General features: G+C 47.2%; 1 protein-coding gene across 1 annotated transcript in view; it reads left to right on the top strand.

Moving 5' to 3' along the window:
• The window catches only part of DGAT2 (diacylglycerol O-acyltransferase 2), a 118,154-nt gene that overhangs the window by 50,470 nt on the left and 50,191 nt on the right, over positions 1-17,493 (top strand). Inside the window, exon 4 of the mRNA XM_069640057.1 lies at positions 3,938-4,008. Within this exon, the coding sequence (XP_069496158.1) occupies positions 3,938-4,008 (71 nt within the window). The remainder of the gene's footprint in view (positions 1-3,937; positions 4,009-17,493) is intronic.

Raw genomic sequence — 17,493 nt, 5'->3', positions numbered from 1 at the left:
CCTACGGTGCTACCAGTTCGAGCTACACCGATGGTGAAGCACTACAATGTGTGGGCCTTCTACGGGCAGACACGGTATCTATGCCCACCTGACAGAAAGTATTCATTGCATTGTTGAAAAGGGGGTGGTGGGCGTAATTGGCAATTGCGCCGCATAGTCAACATTCTGCAAATTAATCGCGACCAGACTGATAGGAGGCATAGCATGACACACACTAATCCAGTAAAGCTTCCTTATCAAAACAAGCCCCCTCCCCTTACGGGATGCGGCATAATATTAAACCGTTCCTTACTGCGAAAGTAACACACCCATTCCCCTTGTGGCACCACACCCGCAACCCCAGGAATATATGCCGTGCGTAAAATTGGAACATGCTGGTTCACCGACCAAGTCAGAGTTCGCCAGCAGCTGTGTGACCAGGACGGCAAGCAGCTAACCTAACGAGTTGAAAGTATAACTGCTGGGCGCTCTAGGCTTTAACCATACCATAACTCCATTTGTCAAAACGCCAAGAACAAGGGGGCGCTGTGACCACAATGTAGAACAGGGGACAACATGCACCCTCCTCGACTCGTCTGCCTGTCACCACCTTTCGAGCATCCGCACATCTCGTTCCTCTCGCCAATCCGAGGAAGGAAGCGGGTTTCCCAGCCCCCGACACTCCACTGGGGAGGGAGTGCTGGGGGGTGTTGAGGCAGTCGTCCTCCCCTCCCTCCACATGACTCTGCCGCCGAGTCAGACTACCCCAGAGCTGCCATCTTGGCCATTTGGCTGAAGGAGCTAGACAGGGTACGGCCCCCAGCCGGGGCACCGAAATGGCTCGTCAGAGAGGAAGACATGGGTGACTGGACAGCAACAGAGAAGTGTTTCCACAGCTTCCCTGGCGCAGTCGCCCGCCAGAAGGAACGGGGGATTATCAAAGCACACATCCATAGCGTAGGCACCCGCAAAGGACTCATTCCGAGGCACAGGCGAGAAGTGCCACGGATGTAGGCAGGGCAGGCACCGAACAGGATGGAAGTAGGGATGGAGCGATGGACAGAGGCGAACAGATGTATAGCGATGGACAGAACGAGATGACGTGATGGATGGACAGGGACCTAGAGAAATGGGGAGATAGGACTACAGAGCTCGACAGATATATATACACCGCGATACATAGATGCAGGAAAGAGGCAATGGAGCACAAAGCGCGAAGGGGGTAAACAATGATACACACGGAAGTGGGTGTGGAAAATAAAACAATTTAGAGAGGAAGACATGGGTGAATGGAAAGCAGCAGAGAAGTGTTGGCTGGACAGAGTCACACAACGCCCACCCTCCCCCGACAGCAGTCGGAGGCACACGATACCCAGTATACATTTGTATTGTGCAATGCACGCCAACGTACCGGAACACAGCAGTTCAAAACTGCTCCATATCAGCAAGCATCTGCCCCCCTACATAGCAGGCCGCAACAAATTGAACGGCATTTACGGTCGAGCTGCGTGTATAGCGACGACATGCATGCTGCGGCTTGTGTGAGCCGACGCGGCCCTGCGAGCGATCATGAGCCCCGGAACAAGCTCCCAACACAACACATGCGCCTCCCCACCCCCCACCGCGACCCAACCATCCCGACAGCCAACCAATCGTCTAGCACTGCCCCTCTACCCCCATCGCACCCCCCACCACGAGGTTCTGTCTCCCCATCCCCCACATACACATGCCTAGGCCCTCCCGTGTACCCACCTCGATACGTCCCCTCGGGAACAGACCACTGCTGCCACAGGAACCTCCCGTGATCTCCTCCGCGACCTCCAGTAACGACGCGAGCACCTTCCTCCTGCAAACGAAGCGGGAACGCCACCAGCACCTCCCGGAATCTCCTCGGCAACCTCCAGCAACGCGAAACGCGTACCTTCCTCCCGCTCCCCGACGACGATCAAACGAAACGGAGCTCCAGTGAGGCGGGAAACCGAGGGAGAATGTGTGTTTGTTCTCACAAGCCCGTGCCTTTATGGGCTGGCTTCTCCTCGGTTTCCCGCCCCGCCCCTCTGGTTTCGCGCGCTTCAGGGGGGCGGGCTCCGTGTGCCTCTCTTCCTCCTGCCCCCCTGACCAATTGTCCCTTGAGGAGGGAGGGCGGCTGCACCGCCCCCACTAAGGGGCGGCGCCCGCCATGCCAGCTTCCCTGGCGCGTTCGCCCGCCATTGTGTGAGGTGCGTGATTGCGTAGGGACCGCCCGTCACCATGTTGGACTGCAGCCCACCCTGGCCAGCGACTCCGGTCCAATTGTAATTATTTTTGACGGTGACATTTTACTGTGAGCTGCCATGGCGCCCTTTTATTTACTGTGCCCCCCCTGTGTGACCTCCACATTCGATCAGCACTTGTACCAGCCCTGCCTGGAAGTTACGCCTATACCCGAGTGTCCCTCTGTTTCATCCTACAATGGTGTGACTCACCCATGACTGGCTTTTGGAGTGGATCTGGCAGATTTCTCTACTGCCTCAGAGCTTTGGTTAGCTGGAGGTCTGCCTGTTGGCAACAGACCAAGTGGAAGGGGTGGTGGAGGGAGGTAATATATAAGTGGGGTCCACCCGAGAAACATACATTAGCTACACCAGTCCAGTTGTGTAGTATCTTGGTTTCTGTTTCGAACTTGAGCTTTTCCAAGGGCATCTGCTTTATTTGTACTGAAAATGGTTTGCTACTTGCCCTGCTGCTGTCGTCGCCATCTTAGTATTGGAATGGCTACATGATCGTAACACCAGTGGGGACTACCTTATTCCTCAACTGCAGATGGTTCAAAGTGCAGCGGTCTACTTGGGTTAACGCCCCACTCTGCCACATTCAGGCCTCCACTGTCGAAGCTCCATTTGGCTTCTGGTTCAGGGGAGAATCCAAGACCCTGTATCATTCTGCCCTTGTGGAACTGGCCCCACTTTCCTGAAGGATGGATTCTCTGTACTGCTAACCAACCACTTCTGGTTGCTTTTGTATAATGTGGCTGTGGCGGCTTCCTTTTTGTTCTAGGCCCTAAACATTGGAATCTACTTTTTGTGGGGAAGTGGGGGGGCTGGGGAGGTGTGAAACCCTCCTTTCCTAAACTAGTGCTATGGTTTGTGGTGCTTCACCAATGCAAACCCACCTCGTAGCGCTAGAACATTATTGGCGATGTCGTAACTTGTAGGTTTGCCTTGATCTTTGCTTAAGCAATTGCAGGTGTGAGTGAATGTGTGCAGGCTGCATGTATCGAAATTGAGATTTGATGAGCAGGTGCTGAAAGCGGCTCCTGGGTATTGGGCATCACCCGATAGGCCGGAGTGGCCTCCGGAGAACCAGAAGCGAGTACATCACGCACTGCAAATGCAACATTGCCGTGAGATGCAAACGCTCAATTTTTCTCCATGATGCCTGTTTGATTCTGCTTTTAAATGTGCCATGTGCCTTAGAAGTGTCCTTTAATCAACTTTATTCATATTACCAAACAGTTTTAACAAAACATCACCTAGGCATGCTTGTATGGCGCTTGACCTGGGGCATCAAAAGTAGCTCCTGGTAACGGCTAGTTTCAAGCTAGCCAGGCTCTCCTCAGCTAGCAGCAGTAGCAGCTAAATAGCTCCCAGAAATTTGGAACTCCGCAGGGCATTTGGATGCATGCAACATCTGCTCAGCAGTGCCCCCCACACTTGCGGCACTCGTGCCAGCCAGGCATTGGTGCTCCCTTCACCAAAGGATGTGAAAAGCGCCACCTACTGGCCCCCTGTGGTTCGACAATGCATGGGCTTTAATTTGCACTTGGTGGCCCTCTTGGGGATATCGTGTGCATTACATTTTGATACTGGGCAAACCAATGGGTCTTGCTTGTTGTCTGGGGTGTTTTTCGTGAAAGAATGTTGGTAGTTGGATGTCGCATTCTCAGTTCATTTTCTGACACGTTTATTCTGTGCTATAGGTGGAAGGAGGTCCAAATGGGTACGAAATTGGACTGTTTGGAAGTACTTCAGGGATTACTTCCCAGTAAGAGTAAGTATGTTGCGGAAATCTAAAGCAAGCCTTTACTTTTGTAACATTTGTGTTCTACTGTTATCCAGCTGCTGTTTTGCACGGCTTTTGGCTGATTGGTTGTGCCAAACCCGCCCTTCTGTTGAGGTCCTACTTGGTCACTGATTTCAGTAGTATGTTGTAAAACCAATAGAAACTTGGCATCCGTGTGGCACTATCCCACACTGCATGCTGGTGACCTAATATTCCCCAGTGCTCCATGCGGGGTCGCCAGCGATTTACGTGTAGTCTCGTCTAGACCTTTTGCGGTGCCTTATTTACCGCACCCCCGCACATATACCCATTTTGGTTTTCTATCAGTACTTCCAGTTCATGAAACTCCTGGTATAATGGGTCTTCCATCACAGTAAAGAAGCCCTGGCAGGCACATGCCTCGCTTGTGGGTTAACCAATTGGGTCTTTGAGTGCAATTAATTGGTGCAAGATGTGACGGGAAGACCCTTGCTAACAGTCTGGCAATTTACGCCCTTTATGCATGATCGATCCAGGTTTAAGCAAATCCGTTTGCGTTTTTTTTTTTTCTTTTTGCCTCTGGTGTGCCAATATCGTGTGAAGCCCCAAGTAGTGGGTCTGATTTCTTAAGTTTGCATTTGTAAGGCGCTTATATAGCAAGTAAATTGTGTCTCAGATCTTGGGTTCTAGTTATGGTGTAGGTTTCACTTTTAGTGGGGTTTTTTTTTGGATTAAAACCATAAACAAGTGCTGCCGTTAGTTACCTTGATCGATGCTGAAGCTCGAGTCTAGAGGCTGAAGCGTCGTGCTTGCTCCCTCTCTGCTTTTTGTGTCTACTGTGACATGTTGTATTTATTTTATTACATTTGTATAGCGCACAGCAGCCCCTGGTCATTTTACGTGTAGTCTCGTCTAGACCTTTTGCAGTTCCTTATTTTCCCCCCTCCCGCCCCCCACAAGCCCCCACGCATATACCCATTTTGGTTTTCTATCGGTACTTCCAGTTCATCAAACTCCAGTAAAGGAGCCCTGGCCATTGAGGTGCTGTTTACCTGCAGGGATCTTAGTTGTGTGTTACAGCTGGGAGATGCATTTATACATACGTTTGTACATTGATACATTGAGGTACATAGATTTATAAATCCATTTAGACTTATCCAGCTGAGTAGGTGATTAAGGTGTGTATGAAACAGACTTCTTAATCCTCGCTTGGGTGCAGATTATAGTCTGTGATTTATGTTCGGCTTAAATGTGTTAAACCATGAAAGGGTAGATCACAGAACGGGGCACACGTACTGCTGTTTGTGTGTAATTTGCCTTGTTAATGGCTGAAGTGTTCGTCATCTGGCTGGCGGCTTGACTGTTTGCAGGTGACCTCATTTACGCAACAGTGAGGCCCGCCAACAGGCTGCATTTTGCAGTAGTGTGGCCAAGTGATGATGGCAGCTCGGATGTCACTCGTTGGACCTGGACAACCCTTTTTGACTCCAGGGGCAACTTTAGAAGTGGGCCATGCTATCTGGATCGCACTGTAATTGGACTGATGGTACTATATTGTGTATTTTGTTTCCTGACTTAGAAATTGATTGCAACGCACACATCTGTTTGTTCCCTGCTCTCTGTGGCATGAGGACATTAGCTGCCGAGGAAATTTGATTGCGGTGTAATTTCATTTTGATTTCCTGAGCATCAGGTTCCCTTTGATGCCTCATGTCTTTCAAGTATTCTCTGCTCCCCATCCCCCAGACATTGCATATAAAATGGCTCTGTCCCATCAATACCGCAGTTTTTAATGCCTAGTTTTGCTGGATTTCTTTAACTTCTTTTGCTAATACACCTGGGATTGGTTACTTTGGCATGAGAACCAGGGATTGGCATTGCTGAGACATTTAGTATCTGGGTACCTTGACGCCGTTCACAGGAGCCTTTGACTTCTAGGCCAGCTGATTCCATTGCAAAAATCCATAGATTTTTGCCAAGATGCCCATCTTGGAATGATAAAGACTTTAGTACCACAGAAGTCCCCTGATCACTGGGTAATGCTGGTTTTGCTCTTCAGGGGTCAAAATAAATTCTTTGAAATCTGAACTACTCTTGCATGCTCCGTAGTCATTGCTACTGTATAGATGTCCCATCCATCACTCCAAAATAATGGTAGTCGTTCTCTTGTCATTTACTTCTGTACTATTTTAACCCCACTGTGCACCCATTCAGCAACCGACCACACAACAGATCCACACCCAACTATCACGACTAATCCGACCGAGTAACGAGGAACACACTAGGTACAGCCCACCCTCTGCCACCAAACCCACAGCGTACGTCGTCCACCAAACCTGCATGGGAGGTCATTTTTCCCCCCCGACCCCAGAGGAGGCAAGATTGACCGACCCAACACAAAGTTTGTAGAAAGCATTGAGCGGCAACCAACGACTCACGCCAGAGGCATAATCAAACTGACCAACATACTAACCCATTTCCCCCTTCCTGCTCCTCCAACAACACTACACATGACTAGGGGCGAGCCACACTACACAAACACATTTATTCAATCACCTAACAGCCATCCTCGACTCTGGACCCCCTAATGGATGCAACTAAGTCGTGTGCATGACCACAAACCCCACCCTTACATCACACGACACTCCAACACAAAACACTAGCACACATCCGAGGCACAGAGTCCTGCCCATAGGGTTGCAACACACGGTCTCCCGAACCAACATGGCAGACAGCACTCAGATGCCAGTTCCTCCTAGTGCTGAACCTATCAAGTCATCCTATTCACCACAAGCACACCGAGCCCGCTTCTCTTGCAGAGCCACGTGATTGCCTGGACTGCCTTTGGGTGGTAAAGGTGCGTGCTATAAATCCACATCACCTACTGTTTGCAGTGCTGATGCTTGATGCTGTCCTGGTGAGAAAGGAGTAGAATGGGCGATTTCGGCCCCAGTGGCGCTCAATAGCCATCCATGCAAGCTCCCCTCCAGAGCCTGTGTAGTGTCATATGGATGTGCAAATGGGCTGAAAAGCATGCATTCTTACAGGACATGACTGTTTTTAAAAAATTGCTTTCTCCACCTAATGATGCCCACTACATGTGTCCACTTGGTTGTGTCATTTGGGATCTGTGTGGTACAGTATGGCATTGTAGGAGCAGGACTACAGCACGCAGAGTGCACTGCTAGCCTCTGACTAAAAGAGCACAAATCCCCAGCAATGGGGCTACCTCCCTCGCTACTAGTTTACTAAAATGAGTTAATACTGCACATTGTCGGACTACTTTTTTTTGTAACGTGTACCACAGCCTGCCATCATCCAGCAAGCTGCCACGCTTCTTCTTCAAAGCTGTCCATGTTCGGCAACATTATGGAGAGCACTGTAATCTTTGAAGTTCGACCACTGAAGACTTCTTTGCCTGAAGCGTTCAACACAGAGGTCAAATCTACGAAACTACGTTGCATGCGTTGAGATTTAGGCCGAGTTTCTTTAATGCGCACTTGGGTTGCACCCACTGGTCACGATGTATGGAGATGCGTGGGCATATTGTAAGATTTACCAAGTGAAAAGGCATCTGAAACCCAGAAATCGGGCATGGACTAGGTCTCCTTAGAAGAATAGTCTTAGTTTTTGGATGGTCACTCTTTCGTAAGCCTGACTGGAGAAGTGGCAGGGTGTTGTTCTACCCATCAATTACTGTCTTTGAAATATTCATTTTTATAGAATTCACTTACACTGGCAGAATAGAATGGCAGACTACAGTAAGATTGCGTTTCTGTTAGCAAACTATTCCATAATCCTGATTTAGTAAGGGCACAGGTGGCAGGCAGTGGCACATCAAGGGCACCTCATTGGGCACCTCTTTGAGACTTGAAATACTAGGTGTCTTATGGGAGGGGGAGATGACTTGTAGGGTACCACGCTTACTGCGGTGGTGGAAATGCATATTTTTAAGACGTGGGAGGAAGCTTGCAACTATTTTGGATGGTACCAGTATGGGGTATATGGAAGCCATGGCAGGCGATTGAGAGAAAGTTATAGCACACTAGGTATCTTAGTGATTGAGGTTTTCATGCCTGGCTTCGGGCAGGTCTTTTGCATTAGAACTCCTGTCATTTTGCATTGTTGGTGCCCTTCTGCCATCCTGGTGGCCTCTCTATGCATGGCCGTATAAACTGATGGGCTGTTGGAAAACTGGAGAGATGTTCTGCCAGCTGGCATCCTGCTTGTGTAGAAGACGGGTTTAACGTTCTTGTGCACCGTCCTATATAAGGTGGCCTTGTTGGGGAAACTGGAGAGATGTACCTGCCAGCTCATTGGAGGGGTTGTTGCATATACATTTATCTTTGTGCTTTCTCGTGCCATCCTATACTGGTTACAAGCGAAAAACCCTGAGGATACTACCAGTCATTACCCAGAAGTGGAAAGTGCACCAGTCCAAACCCACTGCTAGGGCTAGTCAAGGCAGCAGAACCGGTCCAAAATGGCACACACCAGTCCCACCAACAAAGCTGTGCAATCAAGGTAGTGTGTGCAGCACCAGTTTGGTGCAAGGCCTGCTGGTTCCAAGTAAAGGACACAGCATTGGTAGTGGCTGGGGAGTGGCGGTAGGGGGGGGTTCTTGGAGATGGGTGTGCGCACCAGAACAGATGCTGAAGCGCATCGTCACAAAATTCCCTGTACACTGGATATTGCCAGAAACCACGGAACACTGCAAAGAGTGGCTAGCCTCGCAATAGGAGACCCAACTGTACCCCACAGCTTTTGGGACTTTTAAGCCACATAGTGACCATGTTATGGTCAAGGTTTGGCAGATCACCCCATGAGAAAAAATATCAACCCATCACTAATTTCATGCCTACTCGGGTGTTCCAATAAAGTGAAGGCAATGGCTCAAATTGATTCCACCACTGTGCCACCCGTGGCCCCAATGTTGGTGTAGAAACTCATTATTCACAGCTGGTCAGGCTATTTGAATCTGCCAGACAGAGGCGTTGCTATGGGGTGGGTGAGGGGGCTATAGCCTCAGATCTTTTGGTTGTAGCCCTGGATAGAAGCTCAGGGGTTACAACTAAAGTCCAGCTAGCCCCCAGTACCGACAGTCCCAAAATTTGCGTAGCCCCGGATCTTTTCCAGACCTAGCAACAACCCTGCTGCCAGAGCTTGCTTTACTTGACTGTGACATAGGAGGATGGCAGCAGTGGGGAAGGAGTCTGTCACTGCATTGAGAGCTGGCTGCCACATGTAATTTCGGATCACCTCTAGATCAGAAGAAAGTATTGGATCATGCTACAATGCAGGAGCCGAGAAGAACCTTGGCTTCAAAGGAAGTTCCATCCTGGAAGAAGTGGCTATGAAGATCGAACACACTAGTGTTGAAGTGCTGCAGAAACGAAAGGGTACAGCCTGTCTGGCTAATCTGGACATCCGTGGTAAAACATTAATCTGGGAATTAGGTAAGCAAAACACAGATTACCGAGACCAAAACAGAAGAACAAAGATGTTTCGGTTGCAATGGTCTGTACCTCGCTGTCAGCAGCAACTCTCGCACAAAGGTTAACTTGCAACAAATGCCATCGGAAAGGTCCTTTCTCCAAATGTCGTTTGAGCAACACCAACTCTGCGGAGTAGCTATGCAACAAGATGATCTGGAGGAAGACCCCCATTCAGTTAGATGGGTGCTAAATTGTGATGCATGAGACTGGTGCCAAGTGCTCCTGCTGAAAAGGGTCTTGCAATACTCACTCTTCAGGGATGTCTTCCTAAATCAATTTGAATGTGAAGTTAAACCTCAAAGCATGGTTTGCTGCAACTATGGAATTCAAGAGAAGCTACATGGAAAACTCGCTGATGGATGCCTCGCCCTCGAGTTGGCTGCAGCAAAAATTGGAAGGAAGGCTAGACCCAAATTACGTGGTTGGGAAGAATTGAATCTAGACTGCAGTGGAGGCCTATGGCGATTCTGCTATGAGGGTTCAGTACTCGAAGCCCAAGAAGATGAACATTTCGTTCAGGGAGTGAAGGTAAACGCAAAACATAATACTGGCAAATTAAACTTCTGCATTAATGTCTGTGTAATCCAGAATCCTCCCCACTTGACATCCCCTACACCTTTATAATGGCGAAAAACCACCGATTGAGGCTTTATCATAGCTCAGTGCGTTAAAGGATGAGACTGCAGTTTGTGGGATTTGGCTCTGCAGTGGAAGGAGATTCTACATCTTCATTTGGGAAGAAGGGAGTAGATCAACTAGGGTGAAATGTAGCGCAGAGCATACATGCAATGGGGGCTCGGGGTGCATAACTTGCACTCTCCACTAGTTATTGGATCGTGATAATTGACTCTTGGCGACTAAAACATGGTGTGCAGTATGTGTATAAAATTGAGGTGGCAAGTTTTTATTACTGGCTAGTAGCATGCAACTTAAATTATTGCCCCCTGGCGCCCAGGCTGAGTGGGCAGGCCCCACTCATGGATAAGATCCCAGGGGGTTATTGGTTGGGTTCCCTTCAGATCCAGTAAAGCCCACCAAGGCCATGTTCTACTGTCTGCTGGTGATCAGTTTATGAAACAATTCTTGACCTTCTCCCTCTGAGTGTGGAGGAGGTGGAGGGAAGAAATATCTTAAACTTTTAGTCAATAAAATTGGGTCAGATGTGTGCTGCATACAATGAGCAGGATTAAAACCCAGAAAATACCCACTCAGACCTTCATCCTTGCGAGGTTGATAGTACAATTTACTGGGCTTAAAAAGCAAGAAAACTACTAGGGTCTGTTCTATAAACCTGATGCTCATCAGACTAGATGAGGCCAGAGGCCTGTTTTCCATTTGAAAATCATAAACTTGTAAAGTTTCAATATACCTATATTTAGTTATCACCTATCCTCCCTCTCTCTCTCTCAAAATCTGGATGGAAAAAGCAGAGATCCTTGCTGAAAACCCTGGCCTCTCAACTGCAGACACCTTTGTTAGTGCAGCCTCCAGAGAAATCTTCACTGACAATCCTTTTTTCTGTCCCATCACCAGACCTATGGACCTCATCTCTACACTCTCCCCATACTCTTCCACTACCTTTAATGGCGGCACTAAGTGGGAAGTCCTTTTGGCGGGCTTCTACTTATCTCGCTGCTGCATTAATGTCTAATTTACAGACACTATCCTGGTTCAGGGCACTAGGGCTAACCTCTTTGACCAGATCCTGCCGTCCCTCAGCTCCCCCGCTCCACCACCTGACTTAAGTACCACACGCCTCTACTCCACATCAAAAAAACTTTCAAAGGCAGCGATTGTCTCCACTTAGCGACCCTCAACGCACACTCAGCCATCACTCTGCTTCTCCCGGAAGACACTGACCCTGACATACTTGCACTCACTGAGACTTGGTTCAATGACCGCTCAGTCACTTCCTTTGACACTCTTACCTGACGGCTTTAAGATCACATCCAAGCCTTGACCTCCCCGAGCTGGTGGTGGATTTTCCCTAATCTTCCCTGAGTGGATTCCTTCTTCTACCCTACCCACTCGGCTTTATTCGACCTTTGAGATCCTGGTATGCAAATCTCATCACTACCTTCTCCACCCTGACCATTGCTACCATTTACCGGCCTCTAGGTGTTTCCTCTGTTTTGCTGACTGGGCCGATTTCTGTTCCTCCTTACACTCTACCACTTTCAATCTGCCTCTCCTGAGCGACATAAACATCCCCTTAGACTCCCCATGCACAGCATCCACCCTCTTCATTGACCTGTGCACCTCCCTATTCCCCTCCATTCTTCCTTCTGGTCCAAGCCACTGTGCCAGATGCACGCTGGTCACCTTCATCCATTCCGATCTCACCTGGTCACCACTCTCTTGACTGACCACTCACGTCTTGCCTCCCACCTGGGTCCCTATGGGCCTGTGATGACTCCTCCCAAAGCTCTCCCAACCTCGTTCATGAACATCCGTCCAATGAAACTCGTCAGCTGCTGCCTTCACTGCCCCTTGCCCACCCAACTCAGACTTTACTCTGATTGCGCTCTTTGCAACCACTATCTTTCCATTTCCAACACTCTTGACATCCTCGCCCCATGAGTATCCGCCTAAAACCTGCCTCCAACCGTAACACCTGGTATGACTCCGAACTTGTAGACCAAAAATGTAAGTGCAGGGCTGCCAAAAATGTAAGTGCAGGGCTGCAGAACAGTGGCAAACTTCAGGTTCATCCTCTGATAAACTGGCCAGCCACCTGCTCCAAAGGTACTATCTGTGCAAAAAGGGTCCACATTCAGACACAGGTATCTGGCATGTCTAACACGGCTGAACTCTTCCAAATCTGCAGGGAACTTGCCATGCCGACTGCAGTTTCATCTGCCTCTACTTCCTTCCTCCCAGGCCCTTTGTAATGCACACTCTACTCACTTCACCTCAAATCCAGGACATATTGAACCGCATTGTCGCTCATTCTTCAACCATCCCTTGCCACGTCTGGCCACTCTCCCTCCTCCCCTTTGCTCCCTGGAAGAAGTCACCATGAAGGTCTCTTGCAAACAGGTTGTCCCTTGTTCATCCAGAACCATCAAGGACAACATTTCCTCTCTTGCCCCTGCTCTCGCTGATCTCTGTAACCACTCCTTTTCTACTGGTTCTTTTTATCCTCCCTCAAGCACTCCCTTGTGCCCCCCCCTCCTTAAAACCATCAGCAGACCCTTCCTGCCCATCCAATTATTGCCCCATCTCCATTACCCCTTTCCTGGGGAAACTGCTTGAGAGGTTGGCCCTGCCCAACTTGACCCCCACACTGAACTTGTAGGCAGTCTTCAAGACCATCAGTCTGGATTCCAAGCAGCCAGAGGCCTGGAAATGGCTCTTCTGAACACCCGTGAAGAACTGCTTGTATCCCTTGATACCAACTCACCTGCTGTCCTCGTCTTGCTTGATCTTCCTTCTGAATTTGACAGTGAACTACTTCATCCTCATAGAGGCACCATGACACCCTTGATATCTCAGTGCGGGCATTGGACTGGATTTTAAAAAAAAAAGTTTTTTAAAGTATCACAAACCTTTAACCTTTCTTTCAACAATCCTCTAACTCCATTTACAAATAAAGCAGAGAGGAAAATACTTTCCACCTAGCATGTACTGCCCTTTCTTTAGTCCAGTTATAATTCACTATTTAAGGTTTACCACTCGCCTTGAATTTTTTGAAGGTTGTTTCGAGAAATGTTACCAGGGCAAAGCTAATTGTCTGAATCTGCCCCCAGGAGCTACCACTATCTATCACCACATTTTTAAAATGGCAGGCTTAAAGGTGGATTAAGTTTGGAAACAACTGGGTCCGATGTTTCAAGGTTTCTTGAGAATCAATGGCACTTATCGTTTTCTTGTTCCCGACCATACCTCATTAAAGTGGTTTTATTGTGGAGTACGTTCAACCTGAATCTCGGGAATAAATCTTGCTGCTTGTAAGGGAATTATTTTAAGTAACATGGGATGACATTCAATTGTCCATAGTTTTTGAGTTTGCTAAACAGCAATTGCTCTCCTCTTCCATTTCACGCCAGTCATCTGCACATAAGATCCATTTTCCATGCATTGGGCTTTTGCAAAGGGTTTCAATTGATCCTATATTCTGGAGCATTGTTAAACATTGGTTCCTCCACTGGTTCAATTCCCAGTCGCTCATACCCAAGGCTTTGGTCTTAATCACTTTAATTTGCTGGGGGCGTTTGTCAAATTTGCTTTCCTAAATAGTGACCGCGCATTCCACGCTACTCCATCATAGAATGATGTTCGCCCCAATTCATGACAAATGACTGCTACCGGGATGGCCTTTGGCAGATGTAGTAATTGTTTCCAAAAGAACCTTCGTAGTCCCACAGTTCCCAGCAGAGACCTAGGCAGGCCTCTGCCCCAAACGTGAGTATTGGTGACACCGTTTGAATATATAGTTATTGCTGGTTGCAGGGAACATTTCCCATACCTTCTATCAAGTGCTCTGACCTGAGCTGTAAGATATTAACTTTCCTCTTTAGGCAGTCCATCCGTGCATTCTCCCCTTTTGCCACTTACATTGTTCCCAGGTATTTTATCTCTTGAGCCCAAGCGTTTCCCATCTAGTAGCCAGCTCTCTGTAGTCTTAATTCCTCTTGCATCACCAAATTATCTCCGATTTGAATTTTCAGGCGATTTGTCCACATGTTTCTGGAAGATGTTCAATTTTCTCTGCAGACAATCTTAGTCTGGTCTAAAAGGACCAGGTTGTCCGCATAAAATCAACCAACCTCCATGCCATTTATCTTAGGTGGGAATATAGTCTTCCACAGCCCTTATCACATCTTCAATTAAGTTAAACAAGGTCAGGGCAAGGAGGCACCGTTTTAGCCCCATTGAGGTGTCCATTTTCCTTGTTAGATTTCCCGGTTGGTCCAACTTGGGTCTTCCTGCAGTATAGATCTTTAATAGCAGATAGCATATCATTCGAGGATCCTTTGAATTTTAGTCTGCCACAGTAAGTCTTGATCTATGCTGTCAAGTTGGTTCCAAATCTATACAGGCCATATAGAGGTTCCCATTTGTATGAGCAACTCAGTTTGAGGAGACCCAAAGTAATAGCAGGTTTAGGCTGCATCCTACCTCCTTGACAATACCAGCCTGTCTGCTATCAAAGTTCCTTGTCACCATTATCCACTCCTTCAAACGCAAGAATCATCCCAAAGATTTTTCCCAGGACATCAAGTAGGGCGATGGGTCTATAATTCTTCGGTAATGGGCAGTCCCCGTTTTTAAATATCGGAACCATTATTGCCGCCTTCCAAGATTCTTTTTATTTTTTTTCTTATGCATTATTCTTCTGAAGAGAATTTAGCAGAGATCTGCCCATAATTCTGGGGCAGCTTTCAGGGTGGTGTTAGAAATGCCATCCGGCCCTGGTGCTCGATCGACTTGCTTTGTGAGTAATAAAATGTCCTCCCTTTCAAAATCGAAGTTCCCAACTTTGGGGGGTAGTGAGTCCAGAGTTTGAGGTTGTTGGATTTTTTTTTCCCTTCAAATAGGTTCCTAAAATGCTGAGCCCATATCTTCTGGTATAGAATTTAGTAACAAAGGCCAGGCAAATCTCCCTCTGTCATTCAAAAGCTGCCATACGTTCTTACTGTTCAATTCCTTTAGCATGGCTTGAGCATCATTTTGGAGGATCATGGCTTTGTGTTTTGACCAGTTCTTGTTTGCCTCCTTTTATGTACAAGATCCTTTTTATTAGATAGCAATAATGGTTGTAGCTGTCTGATCCTTTCAGAAGAGCTTCTTTTGTAGGGCAGCCATCATAGACATGAATTGGTTTATGAAGTGGCTTTACATTTTTAGATTTAAATTCTGACAGCGAACCTCATTTTGTTGTACTCAACATCTTCTGGCACAGTTTTTCTACACAAGTTGATCTTTTATTAGAGGGATATCTTTGGGTAATAGACGAATTCTATTTTGACCTCCTTTGACTTCAACCCATTTGACCCATCATTGGGAGTTTCCTTGGGCCATGCCTGAGATTGTGGGTATTAACAGGTCGTGGTCACTATGCAATACCGGCTGGACAGTCTGGAATCAGAATTTCGGATACGAAAAAGTAGTCAGCTTCCATCTTCCAGTTTGTCCAGGTAACTGCAGCCGGGATGTCTCCCTTGAATTTTTTACCCATTCAGGAGATATCCCTCTCGACTCCATCTCTTCCAGCCATTCTCGACCACGATGATTCTTTGGTTCCTTTTCTCCAGTGTTTACTCCTGGTATCCCCACCATCCCTAGGAGGCAATTTGCATTAAGGTCTCCACATGTCACTAACCAAATGTTCAAGTGGTCCAAGTACACTTCATCAATTCAGTCTGTCACAAGATATACGAATGTTGCTCCCTCCTGGACTTCCAGTTCCAATATAATTTAAATGGAAGCAAGAATTATTCATCTTTCTGCACATTTCCTTCATTCGAATAAGATCTGTATATACGGGTTTGGGTTGACGGTCTGCATGACTGTCAAGTTGAGTCTGTTTCTTATCAAAACTAGGAGGCTGGAGGATGGTCTACCGGTTTTACCTCATTTGGCTGGATTTAAGTACACCCCATATCCTTCAATCATCAGAGGCTCTTTTAGCCAAGATTCTTGGATGCATATGTCCAGTTTGAACTCTGTAAACATGTCCACGAGTATTCCAGCTGGTGGTCGGTCAAAAAAAACAAAAAAAAAATATCGAATTACCAAAATCTCGAATTTAAAATCTCGGAAAAAAATCTCGAATTATTTATCTGTATTTGTGGGTTCAGGTAAGTATAAAAAAAGAGTAAAATAAAAAAAATGAAAAGGGGGGGTTGGGGGGGACCCATTTCGAAATAAAAACGTATTAAAAAAAATTCGAGATTTTTTTTTTTCGAGATTTTCAATTCGAGGTTTTTTTATTTGGTTTTTTGACTATAAACCATTCCAGCTCCCACGTTTGTCGGTCTTTCGATCTTCTGGCTCTAATTCATAAGGTTTAGGGGCTAGGGCACCCGCCGGCCAACTCCAAGATGTGTGATCTTGTAATGGTGTGGTTTCAGTTTGGTCATGAGTCTTCCTCTTCATTAAGGTTTCCTCCGCCTCCCTCGAAGCGTGACCTTAGTTTGGCTTGATGCAAATGTTTCTTTAAGTGACCAGGGTGGATGCGAGTGTTCAATAATACTAGTTTTCTCGGGAATGCATGGTCTGGCTCTTTGGTTACATATGTTAGTCTTTACTGTGTTTTCTTGAGATTGATTCCTTTTCTGCTCCCTACTTGTTCTGGCAGTCTTGTCCTAGCCTTTTCTCTTCTGCTCAAATCAAAGCTCAAGGATCGAAGATCGTCGTTTGCATCCAGCATTAACGATCTAGCCAGAAAGCTCGTATATTAACTTTAATCTGGAAAGTTGATGATCTTTATGTTGTCTGTATTAACCACTCTTATTTGGGACTATGATGTAAGAGGTTCATTATGTTGGATCAGTTTAATATCAGACGTCATTTGCTCTCAGAACTCTTTCCAATGTAATTGTTAGCCACTGGTCCCAGTCGAGGTCCATTCTATTTGCTCCATTATGGTTTGATCGCCCGAGGTCCCTTTGACTCTGACTGGAACTATCCCACCTGGTTTTTGTTGGGCATGTCGAGAGGCGATTCTGATTTGACTTCAAAAGTAGTTAATTCATTAGGTTTGTCTGGGAAGGGGGGCATTCGTCAGTCATTCCGAGACCTTAGATTTTCTCTTCTTTCTGACAGTAAGGCATGATGATGAAATGTTAGACCCCAGATAAACTTTGCTCCTCTGGCTCTTGGGAGGGTGTGACCTGGACCACCCTCGGATGTTTCTCCTTGGTGAACAAGTCATCTTCATAAACGGATAGGTCCATCGGTTCCATCACTCTCTTCCAGTTCCTCTTGTTGGTAACTGGTGTCTTGGACCTTCGAACGTGTCTCTGGCTGAGGAGTGGTTTCCATCAGCCTGGAC

Source organism: Ambystoma mexicanum, chromosome 7q, assembly GCF_040938575.1.
Source record: "Ambystoma mexicanum isolate Mex_15411 chromosome 7q, UKY_AmexF1_1, whole genome shotgun sequence".
Classification (NCBI taxonomy): domain Eukaryota; kingdom Metazoa; phylum Chordata; class Amphibia; order Caudata; family Ambystomatidae; genus Ambystoma; species Ambystoma mexicanum.
Note: the sequence above shows the minus strand (reverse complement) of the source record. Positions and strands in the feature narration are given on the sequence as shown.